The sequence below is a fragment of the Festucalex cinctus genome, chromosome 1 (assembly GCF_051991245.1).
Source record: "Festucalex cinctus isolate MCC-2025b chromosome 1, RoL_Fcin_1.0, whole genome shotgun sequence".
Lineage (NCBI taxonomy): Eukaryota > Metazoa > Chordata > Actinopteri > Syngnathiformes > Syngnathidae > Festucalex > Festucalex cinctus.
Genome location: NC_135411.1, coordinates 40,685,054 through 40,703,293, shown reverse-complemented (window position 1 = coordinate 40,703,293; position 18,240 = coordinate 40,685,054). Strand labels below are relative to the sequence as shown.

The 18,240-nt window shown below is 39.0% G+C and overlaps 1 protein-coding gene across 4 annotated transcripts in view; it reads left to right on the top strand.

Annotated features, from left to right (window-relative positions):
- The window catches only part of LOC144028534 (abl interactor 1-like), a 34,846-nt gene that overhangs the window by 6,349 nt on the left and 10,257 nt on the right, over nucleotides 1–18,240 (top strand). For 2 of the 4 annotated variants that reach the window (XM_077535653.1, XM_077535651.1), the window contains exons 4-8: nucleotides 8,601–8,768; nucleotides 12,770–12,946; nucleotides 16,612–16,626; nucleotides 16,884–16,990; nucleotides 17,366–17,506. In XM_077535653.1, the coding sequence (XP_077391779.1) occupies nucleotides 8,601–8,768; nucleotides 12,770–12,946; nucleotides 16,612–16,626; nucleotides 16,884–16,990; nucleotides 17,366–17,506 (608 nt within the window). The remainder of the gene's footprint in view (nucleotides 1–8,600; nucleotides 8,769–12,769; nucleotides 12,947–16,611; nucleotides 16,627–16,883; nucleotides 16,991–17,365; nucleotides 17,507–18,240) is intronic. The other 2 variants (XM_077535654.1, XM_077535652.1) reach the window with 1 other exon arrangement.

The following is an 18,240-nucleotide window of genomic DNA, read 5'->3' as shown; positions in this document are numbered from 1 at the left end:
TACTTGGATAGCTATGAATTTTTCTAGGTCGTTCTTTGTGTCCAAAGTTTGAGAAACACTCGTACAAAGTGTTACAGAAAACAGATACGCCAAATAGGGGACTGATTTTTCAATGGAAAAAAAAAATGAAGTCACAATTAAACCATAGATCGTTTTTGCTGTATTTATTTGTATACAGTATGTATTGCTCAGCCCTAGTGGATATGTATGGATGTGGACTTGACAGTAGATGAATCCAAATGTGGAACAACAGCATATCTAATAAGATTGAATAAAAAAAAATAAAAAAAAAAACTTACTCAATACCACAAACTCTAAATTCCTGGAGGAGCGGAAATAAGCTAAACTCTGAAACAAATGATAAACATAACCAGTAGGCCTACTCCAAATGAAATTAGTGACATAATGCCTGGATATCCTAGCAAAAAAAAATAAAAATCATGATCTGTTTTCGTATTGATGAATGTTTTAACATACTGTAGTCAAGAGGAAATGTCAAATCCGTGACAATCCATTTGAACATAGAAATATATTCTTTCCCTTAGATGTTGGAAAAAATCAGCTCAGTTTTGATGTCTCTCCATTTCAAAAAGTACCGGTATCATCTAAAAATAGCAACTCTGTCCAAAAATATATTTCTTGTCATCATGTGCTACAGCATTATTATTTGGAATTTGTTATAGCCACCTTTCAAACTTTTAAATTTGGTTGATGCTTCACCAGCCGTTCGTCACAAGTTCAAATTTGTGTCACAAATGTCCTGACATATTTCTATGAGAGGAAATGATGCTGCCGATTCCCTCCAAAATCACCCTCAGCTCCCATTATTCCGTCTGACTAATGGATGTTTCGGTTATGACTCACAAACATCTCACAGGAGTTTCCATTCTTTCATGGTAGTACAATGTTAAATTTAACTACATATTACTTGAACTGGAGGTCTCACAAAAGCATGAATATAAAGAGGGGGGGGCTTTTTTTTTTTTTTGGCGGTGACATGGTGGATTTGTGATCTGCTTGTCTGCCTCAGAGTTGAAAGGTCCCGGGTTTGGGCCTTGGCTCAGGCCCTGCTGTGTGGCCTTTGGATATGAGTTTTCTCTCCATGTGCTCCAGCTTCCTCCTACATTTCAATATCATGTGTTTCCTAACTCACTCACCTGAGAGAACCACAGTTTAACATTCTGCCTGGCATCCTAGCATTTCTGGCCCATCAACACCGATTGACCAATGACCATCAGCATGGGCATGTACCGGTTTAAACTTGAATGTGCTCAATCAGGATATCGGATGGTTTTTCATTCACAATTAGTCTGGGCAAGCAATCTCACAGTTTTATGTCTCTCCATCAATCATAAATGATAAGTAGGAGGCAGAGTTGATTTTAATCACCAGTGGTGTTCAGTCCATGCAGACTGAACGCATAAGTGCCCCTAGCAACAGACGAATGAATGAATACAAACAACGGCAGTGTTGCCACAGTTACCTTGAAAAAGTAACTTAGTTACTTTACTGATTACTTGGTTTTAAAAGTAACTGAATTGCGTTACTGATTACTTGATTTTAAAAGTAACTAAGTTAGATTAAAAGTTACTTTTTTAGTTACTTTCAGCAGCTGCCGATAACACCATCTCAACGTAAAAATAATGCAGTAGAAACGGAGTTCCAAATACTTTATTGAAAGTGCATTTTTAACATGAAAATAAAGTTTTTTTTTAATGAAAAACAAAATAGGCAGTCTCTCTTGACTTCTTGTAACGTAAATACTTTTTATAAAACAAAAAATAAAAATCTATCCAGGTTGAAAATGAAAATCCCCTAAATTCCTCTATTGTTTGTTTGTTCCGCTATTCCAGTGTGTACACATGTATCAGTTTAAATATTTATTAGTAGTTATTGACAGTTATAATTGTTTTTTGGTTTGTTTGTTTTTTCTCTTCAAAATAAGGATCAGGAAAACAAAAGGTTGATAATTTAATGTTAAATATAAATATTTAACCTTTAGACAGACACCAACACAATTAAACAGAATATTTGCACATTGTGAAGTATTTCAGAAACATAAATTTAAGACATGAAATAAACCTACCGTCCAGCCAAAAGAAATATGAAGCCAGCTTATGGAACAATAAATCTATCAAACACATTTTAACCACTTAATATATGCAAAATTATTTCCAAAAGTTCATTTCCCTTTTTAATCAACAATTTTTGTATTTAACAATTTTTTTTCTTTTGTCATCACTTTCATTTTTGGTTAATGTATGACATCTTTTTTTGTTTTTTTAATCTGAGACACGATGATGACCACAGAATCACTACTGTTTATATTTAGTTTTTTGGGCTGTCGTAATCGCGGGCACGTCTCAGTTCTCCTATCTGCTGCTCATGCTAGTTGTAGACATTGACAGGGAGCCACAAACTGAGAAATGAGATACTTGCAGTGTGCTTTTAGCTTAGCTGGTGTGTTGGCTGTGGGACATACCTGTGTCGTTTGAATCCATGCATTGGATCGTCACGGGAGTTATTCTTTTTGGCTCGCGCGCAGTACCAACGCCGGCCCGGGACATACAAGTGCACCGAGAGGACTCGATAGCCATGGGATACCGAGATGTACGGCACCGGCTTCTGCTAACTGTCTCCATTTGTATGTTGTCACTCGCGCGCGCCGTGTCGCGAGCAGTGTTGCCGGTAACGCGTTACTTATTGCCGGTAACGCGTTACTTAGTAACGCGTTACTCAAAAAAAGTAACGCGTTACTTTATTCTACAAAGTAGTCTGATTAAAGTTACTGTCCAGAGAATCAATGCGTTACTCCACATTTTTCATGAAGAAGGCAAACTATCTCACTGTTGTAACAGTCACAAACAACTACTGCTCACTACGAAGATGAGGCAGAAGTCATTGATCACCACACTGAATTCAGCCATGGTCTGGTCATGAATGGTTTGCACATTCAAAACAAAAGTGATGATACTTTTACTACTAGTTTTATTAACCAACAGGCACACAACACAACAAAAAAAGTGTGCATTATGGACCATAAAAGTGGTAAAAAAAATAATTTATTTCCATCCTCAACTGGTCCGTGAAGCATTATGGGATGAGGTCGTCTCCGCCCTCTCGCCAGGGGGAGTGACGTCAGACAAGTTACGTTTTCAGTAGGGGTGGAACAAAAAAACGATTCGACCGAACCATCGTTCGTCAAGGGGAGCTAAACGACCGTATCGGTTGCGAGTGAGGCTTTATGGTTTTCATAACAATAGCAAGAGTTCTGCGCCGTGCTCTACTTGTTTTGTTTACATTTCAGTAGCATCACCATTCAAGCTACTTCCGTGTTTCCGTGCTCGCGACACGGCGCGCGCGCGCGCAACGAGTGACAACATACAAATGGAGACAGTTAGCAGAAGCCGGTGCCGTACATCTCGGTATTTCCCATGGCTATCGAGTCCTCTCGGTGCACTTGTATGTCCCGGGCCGGCGTTGGTACTGCGCGCGAGCCAAAAAGAATAACTCCCGTGACGATCCAATGCATGGATTCAAACGACACAGGTATGTCCCACAGCCAACACACCAGCTAAGCTAAAAGCACACTGCAAGTATCTCATTTCTCAGTTTGTGGCTCCCTGTTAATGTCTACAACTAGCATGAGCAGCAGATAGGAGAACTGAGACGTGCCCGCGATTACGACAGCCCAAAAAACAAAATATAAACAGTAGTGATTCTGTGGTCATCATCGTGTCTCAGATTAAAAAAACAAAAAAAGATGTCATACATTAACCAAAAATGAAAGTGATGACAAAAGAAAAAAAATTGTTAAATACAAAAATTGTTGATTAAAAAGGGAAATGAACTTTTGGAAATATTTTTGCATATATTAAGTGGTTAAAATGTGTTTGATAGATTTATTGTTCCATAAGGTGGCTTCATATTTCTTTTGGCTGGACGGTAGGTTTATTTCATGTCTTAAATTGATGTTTCTGAAATACTTCACAATGTGCAAATATTCTGTTTAATTGTGTTGGTGTCTGTCTAAAGGTTAAATATTTATATTTAACATTAAATTATCAACCTTTTGTTTTCCTGATCCTTATTTTGAAGAGAAAAAACAAACAAACCAAAAAACAGTTATAACTGTCAATAACTACTAATAAATATTTAAACTGATACATGTGTACACACTGGAATAGCGGAACAAACAAACAATAGAGGAATTTAGGGGATTTTCATTTTCAACCTGGATAGATTTTTATTTTTTGTTTTATAAAAAGTATTTACGTTACAAGAAGTCAAGAGAGACTGCCTATTTTGTTTTTCATAAAAAAACCTTTATTTTCATGTTAAAAATGCACTTTCAATAAAGTATTTGGAACTCCGTTTCTACTGCATTATTTTTATGTTGAGATGGTGTTATCGGCAGCTGCTGAAAGTAACTAAAAAAGCAACTTTTAATCTAACTTAGTTACTTTTAAAATCAAGTAATCAGTAACGCAATTTAGTTACTTTTAAAACCAAGTAATCAGTAAAGTAACTAAGTTACTTTTTCAAGGTAACTGTGGCCACAGTGGTCGCGAGCACGGAAACACGGAAGTAGCTTGAATGGTGATGCTACTGAAATGTAAACAAAACAAGTAGAGCACGGCGCAGAACTCTTGCTATTGTTATGAAAACCATAAAGCCTCACTCGCAACCGATACGGTCGTTTAGCTCCCCTTGACGAACGATGGTTCGGTCGAATCGTTTTTTTGTTCCACCCCTACTGAAAACGTAACTTGTCTGACGTCACTCCCCCTGGCGAGAGGGCGGAGACGACCTCATCCCATAATGCTTCACGGACCAGTTGAGGATGGAAATAAATTATTTTTTTTACCACTTTTATGGTCCATAATGCACACTTTTTTTGTTGTGTTGTGTGCCTGTTGGTTAATAAAACTAGTAGTAAAAGTATCATCACTTTTGTTTTGAATGTGCAAACCATTCATGACCAGACCATGGCTGAATTCAGTGTGGTGATCAATGACTTCTGCCTCATCTTCGTAGTTAGCAGTAGTTGTTTGTGACTGTTACAACAGTGAGAGAGCTTGCCTTCTTCATGAAAATGTGGAGTAACGCATTGATTCTCTGGACAGTAACTTTAATCAGACTACTTTGTAGAATAAAGTAACGCGTTAGACTATTAGTTACTTTAGAAAGCAACTTTTTTGAGTAACGCGTTACTAAGTAACGCGTTACTCAAAAACAGGAATGTTACTAAGTTACTAAGTAACGCGTTACCGGCAACACTGAACAACGGACACCTGCTTGGGTGGGAGCATTTAAAGGTATGCACTAGGACCAATGCAACCAGAAGAAATTCTTCCTCCTACATATTGAGAAACTGGCCACATTTCCAACCAGTGTGGTTGTGGTCCTGACAAAGCAGTGTTGGTGTCAAAGAGTACAGGCTCTTACACAAAAGTCTCTTTGGCACTGTGATAGCCTTAATCTAGGGCTGGGCAATAAATCAAATTAATTTTGCACAAGTGGCAGAATACTGGATGGGTGGTTTACAAGACATGTTTACAATAGCTACCAACTACTTAATTGTGGCATTTAAGCACAAACTATGAATGTTAAGGTTATGTTAAAACTAATCTAGAATCAGTATACGTTGCTGGTGTCTGAACATTTTGCACAGGAATTATTTTTGAATAAGTGAACCCTTTAAATGAACGTTTGTTGGATTTATTTGATTAAAATCGGAATCGTCCTGAATGACTGCAAAAATCAAGATTTTATTTTTTGGTCATATCGCCCAGCCCTACCTCAATCTTAATGTCCAAAGAACAAATAATGCCGGTACTATTACACAGACACCCATTTTGAATGTCTGTAGATGGTGAATCATCATGATTTCATGGCATTTAAACAACACTGATAGGATTTTAGATGAGAGATTTAAAATGAGGCAAAGGATAATCTCCAAGCCTGAACAGAATATCATCAAATCCAAGTGTTAGAACCTTCTACAAAACAGCTGGAAATTTGGATAGTGTGTTCATTTTTTATTTTTTTTTTAGCTGCTGGAAATATTCTTTTTATCCTCACATACCGTTCTGTGTATATAGTGTACCATTTAGACTTATAAACGTGACCACCAGGGGCTGTTAATTCATAATTTCATAATGGTAAATATGTCATGCCAGCTGTATGCTTGTGTTTGTGGTTAACTAACATGAGAACATGGGTTTTTGTCTCTAACTCAGAAGCTGGTTCTGTTATGTTTTCCGCCACCAAAAGGGTCAGTCTGCCTTTTGGATGATCCATTACAGTGTTGTAACCACTGCAGAAAAACGTCAATTGCTCCTTGTGCAATTCCATGTGTAGTTCATTACATGTCAATTGATTTTGTAAATGATCCTGAAGCCATATATAAACCAATTAAGTTTTCATGACAGAAGAAGATATTATTTTTGTTGTTCAGAATGTTATTTAATCAAAGCTTAATGTTATCACAAGAATGTGTGTGTGTTTTTTTTAAATAGATGTAGCACTCGAAACACATCTATGGTTTCATAGCATTGATGTATGGTGTTCGTACACATTTTGTTTAAATTCATGCTGTCCAAGTTAAAGCGTTAGCTCATTGATTAATGAAAAAAATTATTGCATTAATGATGTATTAACGCAGATTAATCACACTCAATTTTGACAGCAGATGGTTACGTTAAAGGTAGCACAGCTTGTTGAGCAATAAAGAGAACTACATGCATTAAAGTAAAGAATTTAATAAATGTTTTCAGATGACATTCAAAATATTTGTTCATGTCAAAATATTGTGGCATTATTTTTTTCTTCATTTCAAATTATGCAAGTAATTAACTGATTAGAAAAGGAGGAGGACGAGTTTCCAGTGGATAAAAAATATTGAAGACCTAACATTAAATGGAGAAAGAATTAACACATAAGGTGCTCTTCAAACTGGGTGGGCAAAAAATGTTGATTAAAAAGCCTTTTTAATTAAATGATTACTCACGATTAATCAAAATTCCAAGATATGATTAATCTAATACAGAATGTAATCATTTGACAGCTCTAGTTTAAATATATAGAAGTGGACAAAATTGTAACTTCTGCGTCCATATAATGCATCTGTATGAAGTGATTTTGAGTGTTTTGTGCTTCTCTCAACTAATAAATAATGTTGGCAACTTCTACTTGGCATTTCGTAACGCAGATCCAATGTCATACGGCGTGAGTTTGGTGAACGCTTCTGTGACGGTCTGCTGTTTTGGTGTGAGCTGTTGTCGCTGCTAGTTATTAGCTTGGCCATACTGTGCGGCACACTGCCAGTTCAGGTGATGGAAGTTGACGTAACTTGTCTTCATCCTCGCCTTGGCCACTTTGCATATGATTTTTGCCTGATCTTTGTCATTTGGCGTGAAGCCAAAGCAGTTATATTATGGACGATGGATTTATCTGGAACAAACACGCTCTTCCATGTCTGTGTTACCTCACGCAGCCACGCTTGTTTGTTTGGGGCAAACGTGGAGCGGACAGAGGGTGTGGGGTGCAGTGTGTACGTACTTGACCACGCTGATTGGCTGCCAAATAGGGGCAGGATGCATGGCTGTCTTTTTCAGTCAGTGGCAGTCATGTATTATGTTGACTAAAGTGGAAGTATTGTACATACGTTCTGGCAGCAACTGGCAAAAAAAGCAAAATATATGTGTCTAGATTGGAAACCTAACAATATAATAAGTAAACAAAGTCAAAATCATCAAAAACTGGAGATACAGGAGTTCAATCAGACAACACCGGTATGCTACTTTAGGGGTGTTACGTGCCTTTTGTGTCACCAAAAATGTAACGAGAAAAACTATTCATAGATGCAAATTTTCTTTGAATTATGTGTAATTGATGTAGTTTTCCTTTCACTTCTGTGTTTGGTTAAAACATTTTTTTTAACTCATGGCATTGTGACTTAATTGATACAAGAATAGGTAATGAGTCATGTACACAGAAAAACCAAGCTGTAGCATATTAAACTTTGCAGTCCTGATGATAGTTCTCTGAGTACCGTAAAAAAAACTCCTCAAAAGAGTAGATGAATGTGGATCCAAAAGGCTCCCAACTATAAATATGTCTTTCAGTTCCTCCAGCTATTTAAAGCCACACGGAAACAGATGGTTCAAGCAGACGGGTGAAGGTTTGCGATTCTATGAAATGTTCACTCACTTGGCTTGACTCCAGCCATGCACCTGTCCCATGTTGTTCATTTGGGAGATTTCATAAAGTTGTTGCCACTTTGGAAGCATGGACTCATTGCTTGGCTAATCTTGACAGAGTTTTCCAAATAAAACAAAGAATGTACTTTCTTGTCTCTACTCAGACTAGTCTGGTTTACATGGAGCTTTGTATTCCGATTAGAATTGGTTTAGAAGTCCAAACTGATGAGGAATGTAGTGACACATAGATGTACTAGGATTACAGTAGATCATGTCACGTATAAACAGTTTTGACCTAAGATCTTCAATCGGAATGATTTCACAATGGAAATGACAAAAGAGTCTATACTGTATGGCAACTGGCTTCTGGAAAACTCAGAATGTCTCTTTGTTCAGGCTCAAGACAAGAGGAAGGCCCTGGAGGAGACCAAGTCCTACACCACCCAGTCTCTTGCCAGCGTGGCTTACCAAATCAATGCCTTAGCCAACAATGTGCTCCAGCTGCTGGACATCCAGGCCTCACAACTGCGACGCATGGAGTCCTCCATCAACCACATCTCACAGGTACACAAAACTCACCAGTAGAAGAGCTATTCACACCAGCACCAATGCATCCGTGTCAATCCTCATATGCCCAATACTGTAGTATCTTGGTAAGGTTTGTATGAATGCTGAACGTGCATCATTAGTGTGTTGCTACCTAAACGTAAACGTTTATTTGCTAACTCAATTTCTGCATCGTTGACGCAGTTTTTCTCTTTTGAATTCCATCCATGTTGTTCAGCCTCTCACGAGCACATTATGATGCAGTTTCTATAAGTGCCGTTTGTTTATAAGGTTTACTCTATATTCATGCTTGGAGTGCATTATTAGTGTGCTGCTTTCAATGTTATATGTTTATTTGTTAACTCATTTTGGGTGATTTGATTACTTTCTCCTTTACGGTATTTCATGCATTTACTTAAAATAACTTCACCCATCCTTCCCTAAATATTATTTATCTAGTTCCAGTGACTTTCAGTTGGAGTATAATTTACTTGTCTCCTTTTTTAAAGTCAGTTTATGCCTAATAATATCATGATATAGGAATCTCCCCCCTTATTACGTCATTGGGAAAGTCAACCCAAAAATTGTCATTACAATAATATATTCTATGCAGCCCCACTAGTCTAAACACGGTATTCTGATTTAATATATTTTTTTGTTGAATTTGAGTTAAGCAGCAAAACCTATCAGTTTTTATCCATCAATGGGGACGGCCATTTTGCCACCTACTATTGACTGAGAATCATACCGTGGGGCTGCATCGAATATATTAATGCGAAGAAAATGTTTGGGTTGGTTGACCTCTCCTTTCACAATTGGGTGTACATTCACACTTTCAAAGTGTTTTTATTATTGATAATCCTCAGAGGTTAAAACGCACACAGAATGCTATCCACAATTCTACCCGTTATCCAAACCGCTCATCCTACTTATCAACAAATAAACCCACAACTACATAAAGGCCCTTTTACCCACTGACTAAAGTAAAGTCGTTTTTGCCAGCATTACTGGCTCACAACAAGTCCACTAAGGTGAATTGAAAGGAATGGAATTACAAGGATGGAGGCTTATCATGCTCCAGTACCTCCAGTCTCAAGCACTTAGCTTGCATGTATCAAAACCAAGCTGATGACAGCCTTCCATCCAACTATAAAGTCCAAAAGGTAGTGTTACTTATGATATGCGCACATACGAAAAGATACTGCTACACATACATAAAAGGGCATCAGTCATACAAGAGCTGCCAAACATTCACAACTCTCAGCCCCTCTTTCTTCATTATTCCTTTTCTCATGCTCTTTCCTTCCCTCTTTCTGTGCTTCACAAGGCCATTGCCTCCTGCCTGTCAGCCAGCGAATGTCCCCTCCCTGTGCGCTTCATTAAGCTTGTCAGGGATGAAGTGAAATCCCGACACTGGCACTCACGCTTGCTTAGCATTTTCAATTCCCGTTTTACTCCACAAGCTTCAGGACGGAGCCGTTTGGTGCTCTCTGCTCTGTCATGTTTGTCCTCAGACATGGACTGTTATGGTCCAAAATGGCTGCTCTTTTTCTTGATATTTGTGCGGTAGCTGTAATTGGGCAATGATGGCGTAGATCAAGTCTTTCCATCATTCCATTTAAATCTTTCACACCAGGGAAAATACACCATTTCATCTGAAGGTGCCAACAAATCAGTCAATATACAGTAGCCAAGGAGCAAGCGCGTACAATACAGCTAGGAAGGACGTGCATAATTAATTGCATTTCCTTGGAAAAGGTGCATTGACATTTTACAACATAAGAAAACTCAACATATTTATACAGATAAAATACAGTTAAATAGAAGTTGCCCCATCTCTGCAGCTACAATCCATTCACCTTTTTTTTTTTTTTTTTTTTAATAGCAGATTCTGCTTAACCCTAACGCAAACCCAGAATGTCAAGTCCACAGAAGAACCTTTCTTCAAAGTTGTAAAATAAATTGTTAATGTATTTATACTTCTGATGTTGTGGCTTGGAATCTCAGTCTCATCGTATTTCACTGCTGCCAATAAACACTTTAAGAATAGTGAACAGGAGATACATTGCTCACATGCCTGCACATAATTGGCTACTGATGAATCATTCATTCATTCATTCATTCATTCATTTATTCTCTTCATTCTTATTGGGTTGCGGAGGCAGCAGCTTAAGCAGGGAAGTCCGGACTCTCCTCTCGACTACGTCCAGCTCCTCCTGGGGGATCCAGAGGCTGGTTTCCAAGCTGGCTGGCCCCAGCATGTGCTGGGTCATCCCCAGTGCTCCAGCCAGTGGAACATACCCGGAACACCTCACCACCTCACCTGGTGGCAATCTAACAAGATTCTCTCAATGTGGAGGAGAAATGGCTCTGAGCCACTCGCGGATGACCGAGCTTGCAATCTTAAAGGGAGAGCCTAGACACCCGAGTTATGCTGCTTGTATCCGGGATCTTGTTTGTAGTGACGCACGTCCAGGCGAGGGAAATCGAGCTCCAAGTGTTTCATTCAGATGTTAATTAGGGTACAGACAGAGATTGCAAAAGAAAATTATGCTGAGATGATGTAGGGCATAGCATTGTATGTTTGTGTTTCAAGTTTGAATTAAACTGCAATGCAGATAAAATGCTGATAAAATCCTGTCCTTACCTCCGGAACTGAAGCATTCATACTACTTTATGTGACGTAAATTTCTCAGTCAGTTCCTCTGTCTCTCTTTTTTTCTTCTTCTTCTTGGCGGGTCAATGCCTGCCCTCGTGTCTTCTTGCTAGTTATCACCGACAGGAAACATACTTTATTTTTTTAAACTTCTGAGCTAATATAGGAAACTGCCCTCAGTTTCCTGGAAAAAAAAAAAAAAAAAAAGGATTGCATGTGCTCTGTCCACATGTGGCAAACCGACAGTAGGTTTTAATAATTGATTACATTTGTAATCTGCTGATTATTTTGGAGATTAATTTTATTTTCCGTTTATTCAAAAACAGGATATTATGTCGTATTGACAGTGCTGAAAGCACACAAGCAAATTTGTTTTGATTCACTTGTTGGTTTGGTCTATAATATGTCAAAAAATAAGGAGCAGATGTTTTCAAATGCTTCATTTTGATTGAACACAAAAATAATCAGTCTGCTTTCATGGAAAACTACAGAAATCTGAGAATATTTACTGGTGAGAGGCTGAATTTCGGAGGATTTGGACAATTTTAAACTAAGCAAGGTCTCTAAACGATTAATCAATTATCAAAAATAATGTTTCAATTTGATAACTAGTTGTTGATTAATGGTTGTAACTCTACTCCCATGTTAAGAGTTTGAATGTTATTGGTTAAATCTGAATGCAGCCACATCCCGTCATTAAAAGGGTGGGCACCCTTGTGCAACCACATTATCTCATATTTATTTATTTATCTATTTATTTATTTATTTATTTATTTACATTTAGTTCACCTATCAAAAAGATATTTTTTTCCCAATTGTGTTATAGGTCATAATAATGGCGTACAAGATTGGAAACAATTTATCTTGGTCTCATTTTTTTTCCCCACAAAAAAAAACAGGCATTTGAATAATGTGTATAGACTTTTTGTATCCACCATATCTTAATCACAGTCAGGAAAGGGAAGCTGAAGAACGTGTTGGTCGTTCAAAACACTTTTGTAGCACACTAGGACCTGAGCTCATTTATTGCTTGGATGGAAATACCTGTCAAACGTACACTTCCTCCATTGTTCATGCCTCCAGCAGTAAGGGAAGGAGATTATAGCAGTCACTTATATGTTGTATGACTTTTCCATTTGTTCGCCATATTACAACTAAATTAGTGATTCAGGTAGTCGATTGATAGAATATAAGAGTTCCTCACACAGAGAGCCAGAATATCAAATATATTGAAATCACAGCAGAATATTAACAGGAATTGAGGAGACCTCTTCTTCAAACACATTATTGAACAGGCTGTGAGTAACAGACGAATTGAATGGCTGTTTAACTCATTGTTAATTTCCTGCTTTATCTCCTGCAGACGGTGGATATTCACAAGGAGAAGGTCGCCCGACGTGAGATTGGCATCCTGACCACCAATAAAAACACCTCCCGCACCCATAAGATCATCGCCCCGGGCAACATGGAGCGGCCTGTGCGCTACATTCGAAAACCAATCGATTACACGCTGTTGGATGATGTGGGGCACGGCGTAAAAGTAAGATTAATTTTGGTCATTTCTGTCTAAATAAAGTCAATTGCATTTCTGCCAATGCTGTCTTTTTGTGCAAATCCATACTGCTTGTTCATTCCAAAAGGCCGTTTTAACATGCTAGTAAATGCACTAAAAACAACCTCACGATTGGCCTGTAGTGTTGTGTACAGGAAAGAGCATCTTTGCCAAAGTGACCCTTCACTTTCTTTGTAGAATCCGGCGGAAATGTTTTGTCGACGCTTCCTGCCTCATGCTTGATATGTATTCTCCTCTCCGCATGATCCCTCTGCTCCCCCGCCCCTTTGCTTAGTTTTTTGACAAAGCAGTTGGTGTGTTAGTGCCCCTGTGAATGTGTCGACATAGTTTTGTGCATTGATTGCTGGTGTCATTTGTTTCCCCGCGGCATATTGAGTCAGTCTCTTCATCCGGCTTTCTGTGTCTGTGTCTGCCAAGATAGTGTCTGTCTTCTGGTTTTCAAACATCTCCTGACTCAAAATGGGGAGCTTTTGCTTCTAGGAGAGTTCAGTTTATTCAAATGGATTAGTCAGGATTGCTGGAAATGATTAATGTCAGCAGAAGTCACTATTGCAGACAGATTTCTCTTTCCATGCTATTATTTTAAAAATGTATCAATCTGGACTCCCATGTATGGTAGCATCATCAGTCAGACTCGACACCATGCAGACTTTTCACTCTGAAAGAGAAAATCAACCCAAAAATGTTCTTTATGATATGTTGTGTGCAACCCCATTAGTATAAACACAGAAGTCTGATTAATATTTTCCTTGTGGAATATGATTTAAGTTGCAAAATCCACACGTTTTTATACATCTCAGGGGGCCGCCATTTTGCCCCTTGCTGTTAACTGAAAATGACATTACTGTTGCTCAGCACTCAGGTAACGGCCAATCACAGCTCTGCTTCAGGAAACAGGTGAGTTGTGGTTGGTCGTTAACTGAGGCCTGAGCAACTGTGATGTCATCTTCAGTTGGCAGCAAACAAATAAACAAACAAAATGGCCTCCCCTTGAGATGGACAAAAATGTGTGGATTTATTTTTGCTGCTTACAAACGCAACATTAATCAGATTATCACAGAATACCCATGGTTAGACTCAAGGGGCTACATAGAACATACAGTACTACTGTAAAGAAGAGTTTTGAGTTGACTTGCCCTTTAAACCCATTAAGGCCTAAAGCGCCTGCCAAAACATACCTCGAAAACATATGGGTGACTTTTGAGTCACCCCTGAAAACCTGACGTTTTCCTAGAAATTCAACAATATTGTAACGCCTACTAAATAATTGATATCTCAGCTCGTGAAGCAGATGGAAGCATAATTCCAAAAACATTTCAGAGCTTACACCTGTGGCGTTCACACAAACCTAAGTTTGTTTTAATGAAACTTCAATATTATTAAAAAAAAACAAAAAACAAAACTGTGTCACATCTGCGGGTATATTAACCTTCAATACTGTAGCGCAGTTGTAACAACCTCGGCGGATCGAGTGGTAATTATTCGTTGTCCATTCCATTACCCGTTAAAAAGCCGTTAAAATTTTCAAATCATTGTCTAAAAACACATTTCTTAACAATATGTCACCGTCAACTTGTTACACTAATTCGATTTCCTCCTGCGCCAACGTCAATCATGTCATTTATTTCACAACTTAACTCCCGCGAATCTGCATCAGCCATAAATGCTCAAATAAAATTCCAGGACATGCTACGAGGCCCACGTCACCCTCTCGTGTATATTCTGATGCATTTCATCAGCTAAGAGACCAAGAATTGGTCAAAACAAAACAAAATGACATATCCGCTCTCCCGGCTTTAAAGTTAGAAGCGTGCTGGAGCGCTCCCGGCTCTAGCGCGGTCATGCACTCCCGGCCTTAATGGGTTAAGTGGGGCACATCACATGAAATGCATGGCCCCCCCAAAGTATTATTATTACACTACACACAGTACTTATTTTCCTTTTTCCATATATTTCATGATCACACAACAAAAACGTGTGTGGTAAAATGTGTGGTACTGTTGTGCTACATAAGCAAGGGAAAGCCGCTGCATATGTAGGCGGAAGGGACACCTTAGAGACAAGTAAGAGACACCCAATCACAAATCTAATAGTGGTTACATTTATGAATGATGTGGTGTTAAGATGCCCGAAAATCATTAGATTTTTGTCAAAAATAAAATAACAAATAGTGTGTTTGTTATTTAGTGAAATGTAGCATATATGTGCTCCCACTAGTATTAACACAGTATTCTGATTGTTGCATTTATGTATTATGAATTAAGTGGGGGGTGGGGTAACCTGGAAATAGCCAGATGGATACCTCTCCACAGTAATTTCGGCGGGAAAAGGCGGGACATTCTGTACAATAATTCGAGCTGATTGGACGATGCGACATTCTACACGTTTGTTTTAACCAATCACGGGGATGGGTGAAAATTTCGTGTTTTTTCTTGTCGGAGGGGGGAAAAGCACGGAACATCTTACCAGCTAGAAATGCACGAAGCGCCCCTCGCTGTTCCACATTCAACAAGGAAACCGTTTTGGTTCTGCAAGAACAAAATTGATTGCAGCGTCCATTCGTCCATGTTAGGTTTGTTTGTTAGCGCTGTCGGCGCTGGCTTCCTGGTTTCGTCACAGTTGCATATCCCGCCCCCAAACACAATGTCGCTCTATAATTGGTCTGAACCACCAGTGGTTCAGAATGGCTGTTATCTGCGAGCGCGGTACATGATGTATTCTCCGGAGTACCACGAGAATTCATCTTGTGAGAGCAAGGTTAGGGGCGGGGGGAACACCCTTTTTTTTTTTTTTTTTTTCTGTCTGACACCTGCTGGCGACTGAAATTGCCTTCACAGAGCCCACAGGCTAAGTTTGCGAATGTCACGGCTCCGTCACTTTGCTCATATTCATATACTTAGCCACATTAACTTAAGTCAGGTAACAGTTTTCTTCAGTCCGAGGTTTGAATGATGAGAAGCACACGTTTAATTGAAGGCTGTACTCACCCTGCCGCCATAATTTTTACCGGTGCTTTCCAGAGTAATCTAATTAGAGAGCTACTTGGGGTCTTTTGGGACCTCACTGACACAGTTCAGTTTTCATAGAACTTCTAAATAGTGATATGCATTTCATTTTGTCTGATGATGCCATCTGGCCACGATCCTGATTGCTGATTCTAGCCTTAGTATAGCCTCTTTGTCCACAGTCATTACTTTCATTCAGTTTATTTGTTTAGTTGCACTAGTCTAAGCTGTTGAAATATTGTGGGGAAACAGGATAGTCAGGTTGTCAAGTGTCACCCCAGGGTTCTTGGCATGTCGGATAGGAGGCAGATAAATAAAGGAGTCTTTGACAGGGCAACTCCCTGCCAAGAGAAGCTACCGTATTTGTTTGCCTAGCTTGAGCTTCAGTTGCTGAGACAGTCAGCAATGAGTCCCCCTTTTCCTTAAATTTCTTAGGCACAGACGTCACTGTTTCATCTAGTGTCTCTATAGAATGAACCTGAAGCTGAACTTGCTGTAGTTTAGCATGTGATTTGCCTCTAATGATTTAAAAGCCCATCACTTAATGTTGCTTAAATAAATACCTGCCTAAACCATTAACCAATGAGCATCCTGTTTTCTTTCTTCTTTTTTTCTGCTTGCACTCAGTGGCTTAAAGCCAAGGTAAGAGATAGTTACCTTTTATCTTCTCTTTACCACAATTTATTAAAACTCCATGTACTCACAATTTTCATGCAACCATTGTATGGGTATTTGTTGATACAATAGTCATGTCCATCCTCAGATCTCTCAGCCATTTTAAATAGCATAACTACATGAATGAAAGATTTGCTCAGTAATTTCAAGATTGTGTTAATAGTCACTGACAGGGCACATGCCGATGTCAGTCAAGTGTTTTTAACTGCTCTTATTCTCCCTAGCAAAATGGGAACAATGCTGCAGGACGAGGAGGAGGAACACTGTCTAGGACCAACCCACCAACCCAGAAACCCCCGAGCCCCCCAATGGCTGGCCGCGGAACCTTGGGGTAAGAGTTGAGAAAATACGGTGTGTTATTGAGGGAAACTAGGGCCAACTGGGTCTTTATTCTGCATGCTTGGCCATGAATGTTGATGAGATTGCTGTTATGTGTTTGTATTGCTGCTTGAGCTGATTCAATTGGCTCTTAAAATGGTTGAATAACTAGAAGCAGCTATCAACAAGTAAAGCTCTTTAAGTCTCCTTCATAGGTATGGGTGATAACACAATAGGCAATATGATATTGAGATGTATCCCTTTAAAAAAATAAAGGTTTTGCTATTCCTCTATGAAAGACACATCAAACTCAAGTCAAGTTGTGTTCATATACATTTACAGCCAAAGGAGCCAGTTTTAACTCTAATACATTTTTTTCTTTGCCTAGGCGCAACACCCCCTACAAGACACTGGAACCAGTTAAGCCTCCAGTGGTGCCCAATGACTATATGACAAGTCCAGCTAGGCTGGGCAGCCAGCAGAGTCCTGTACGTACAGCCTCACTCAATCAGAGGCCCCGGACACACAGGTAGAGATCACATGCACTGCTTGATCCTACGGGGCTAGGCCAAAAAAAAAAACAAAGTCAGCAATTAATATACGATTAGGCTCCACCATACAATCTGGAATGTTAATAATAGGGTTTTGAATATGTTTACAACAGTGGATAAAGCTTTTTGCAACATGGCCCTGGTTGATCTCTTATACTCTTCTGCCACCTGCTGGCCGTTTTTGTAATAACTACCATTGCTTCAAGCATTCTCTACAGTTCAGAGGCTGCAACAAAGCCTTCTGTATGCTCTAGCACAGGGGTCTCCAAATTCGGTCCTCTAGAGCCCCTATCCAGCCTGTTTTCCATGTTTCTCTCCACTAACACACCTGATTCATGATCGGGATCATTATCAGGCTTCTGCAAAGCTTACTGATTAGCTGATCATTAGATTCAGCATTGCTGAAGGACGAAACATGGAAAACAGGCTGGATAGGGGCTCTCGAGGACCGAATTTGGAGACCCCTGCTCTAGCATAAAAAAAAAAAAAAACCATTAAAAAAACAAAAACATTAAAAAAAACAAAACAAAACAAAAAAACGTAGAAATATATCTTTGGCAGCATGGTAATATTTAAAATAGAACGTATTCAAATGTTTTTGGGAGCAAATGGGTTAAAAGTGACAGCAGCATAGTAGACTAGTGAGAAGTCCACATCACAGCTCTGAGGTCCATGAGTCAATTTTCACTCTGGCTTCATCCCATATTTAAAA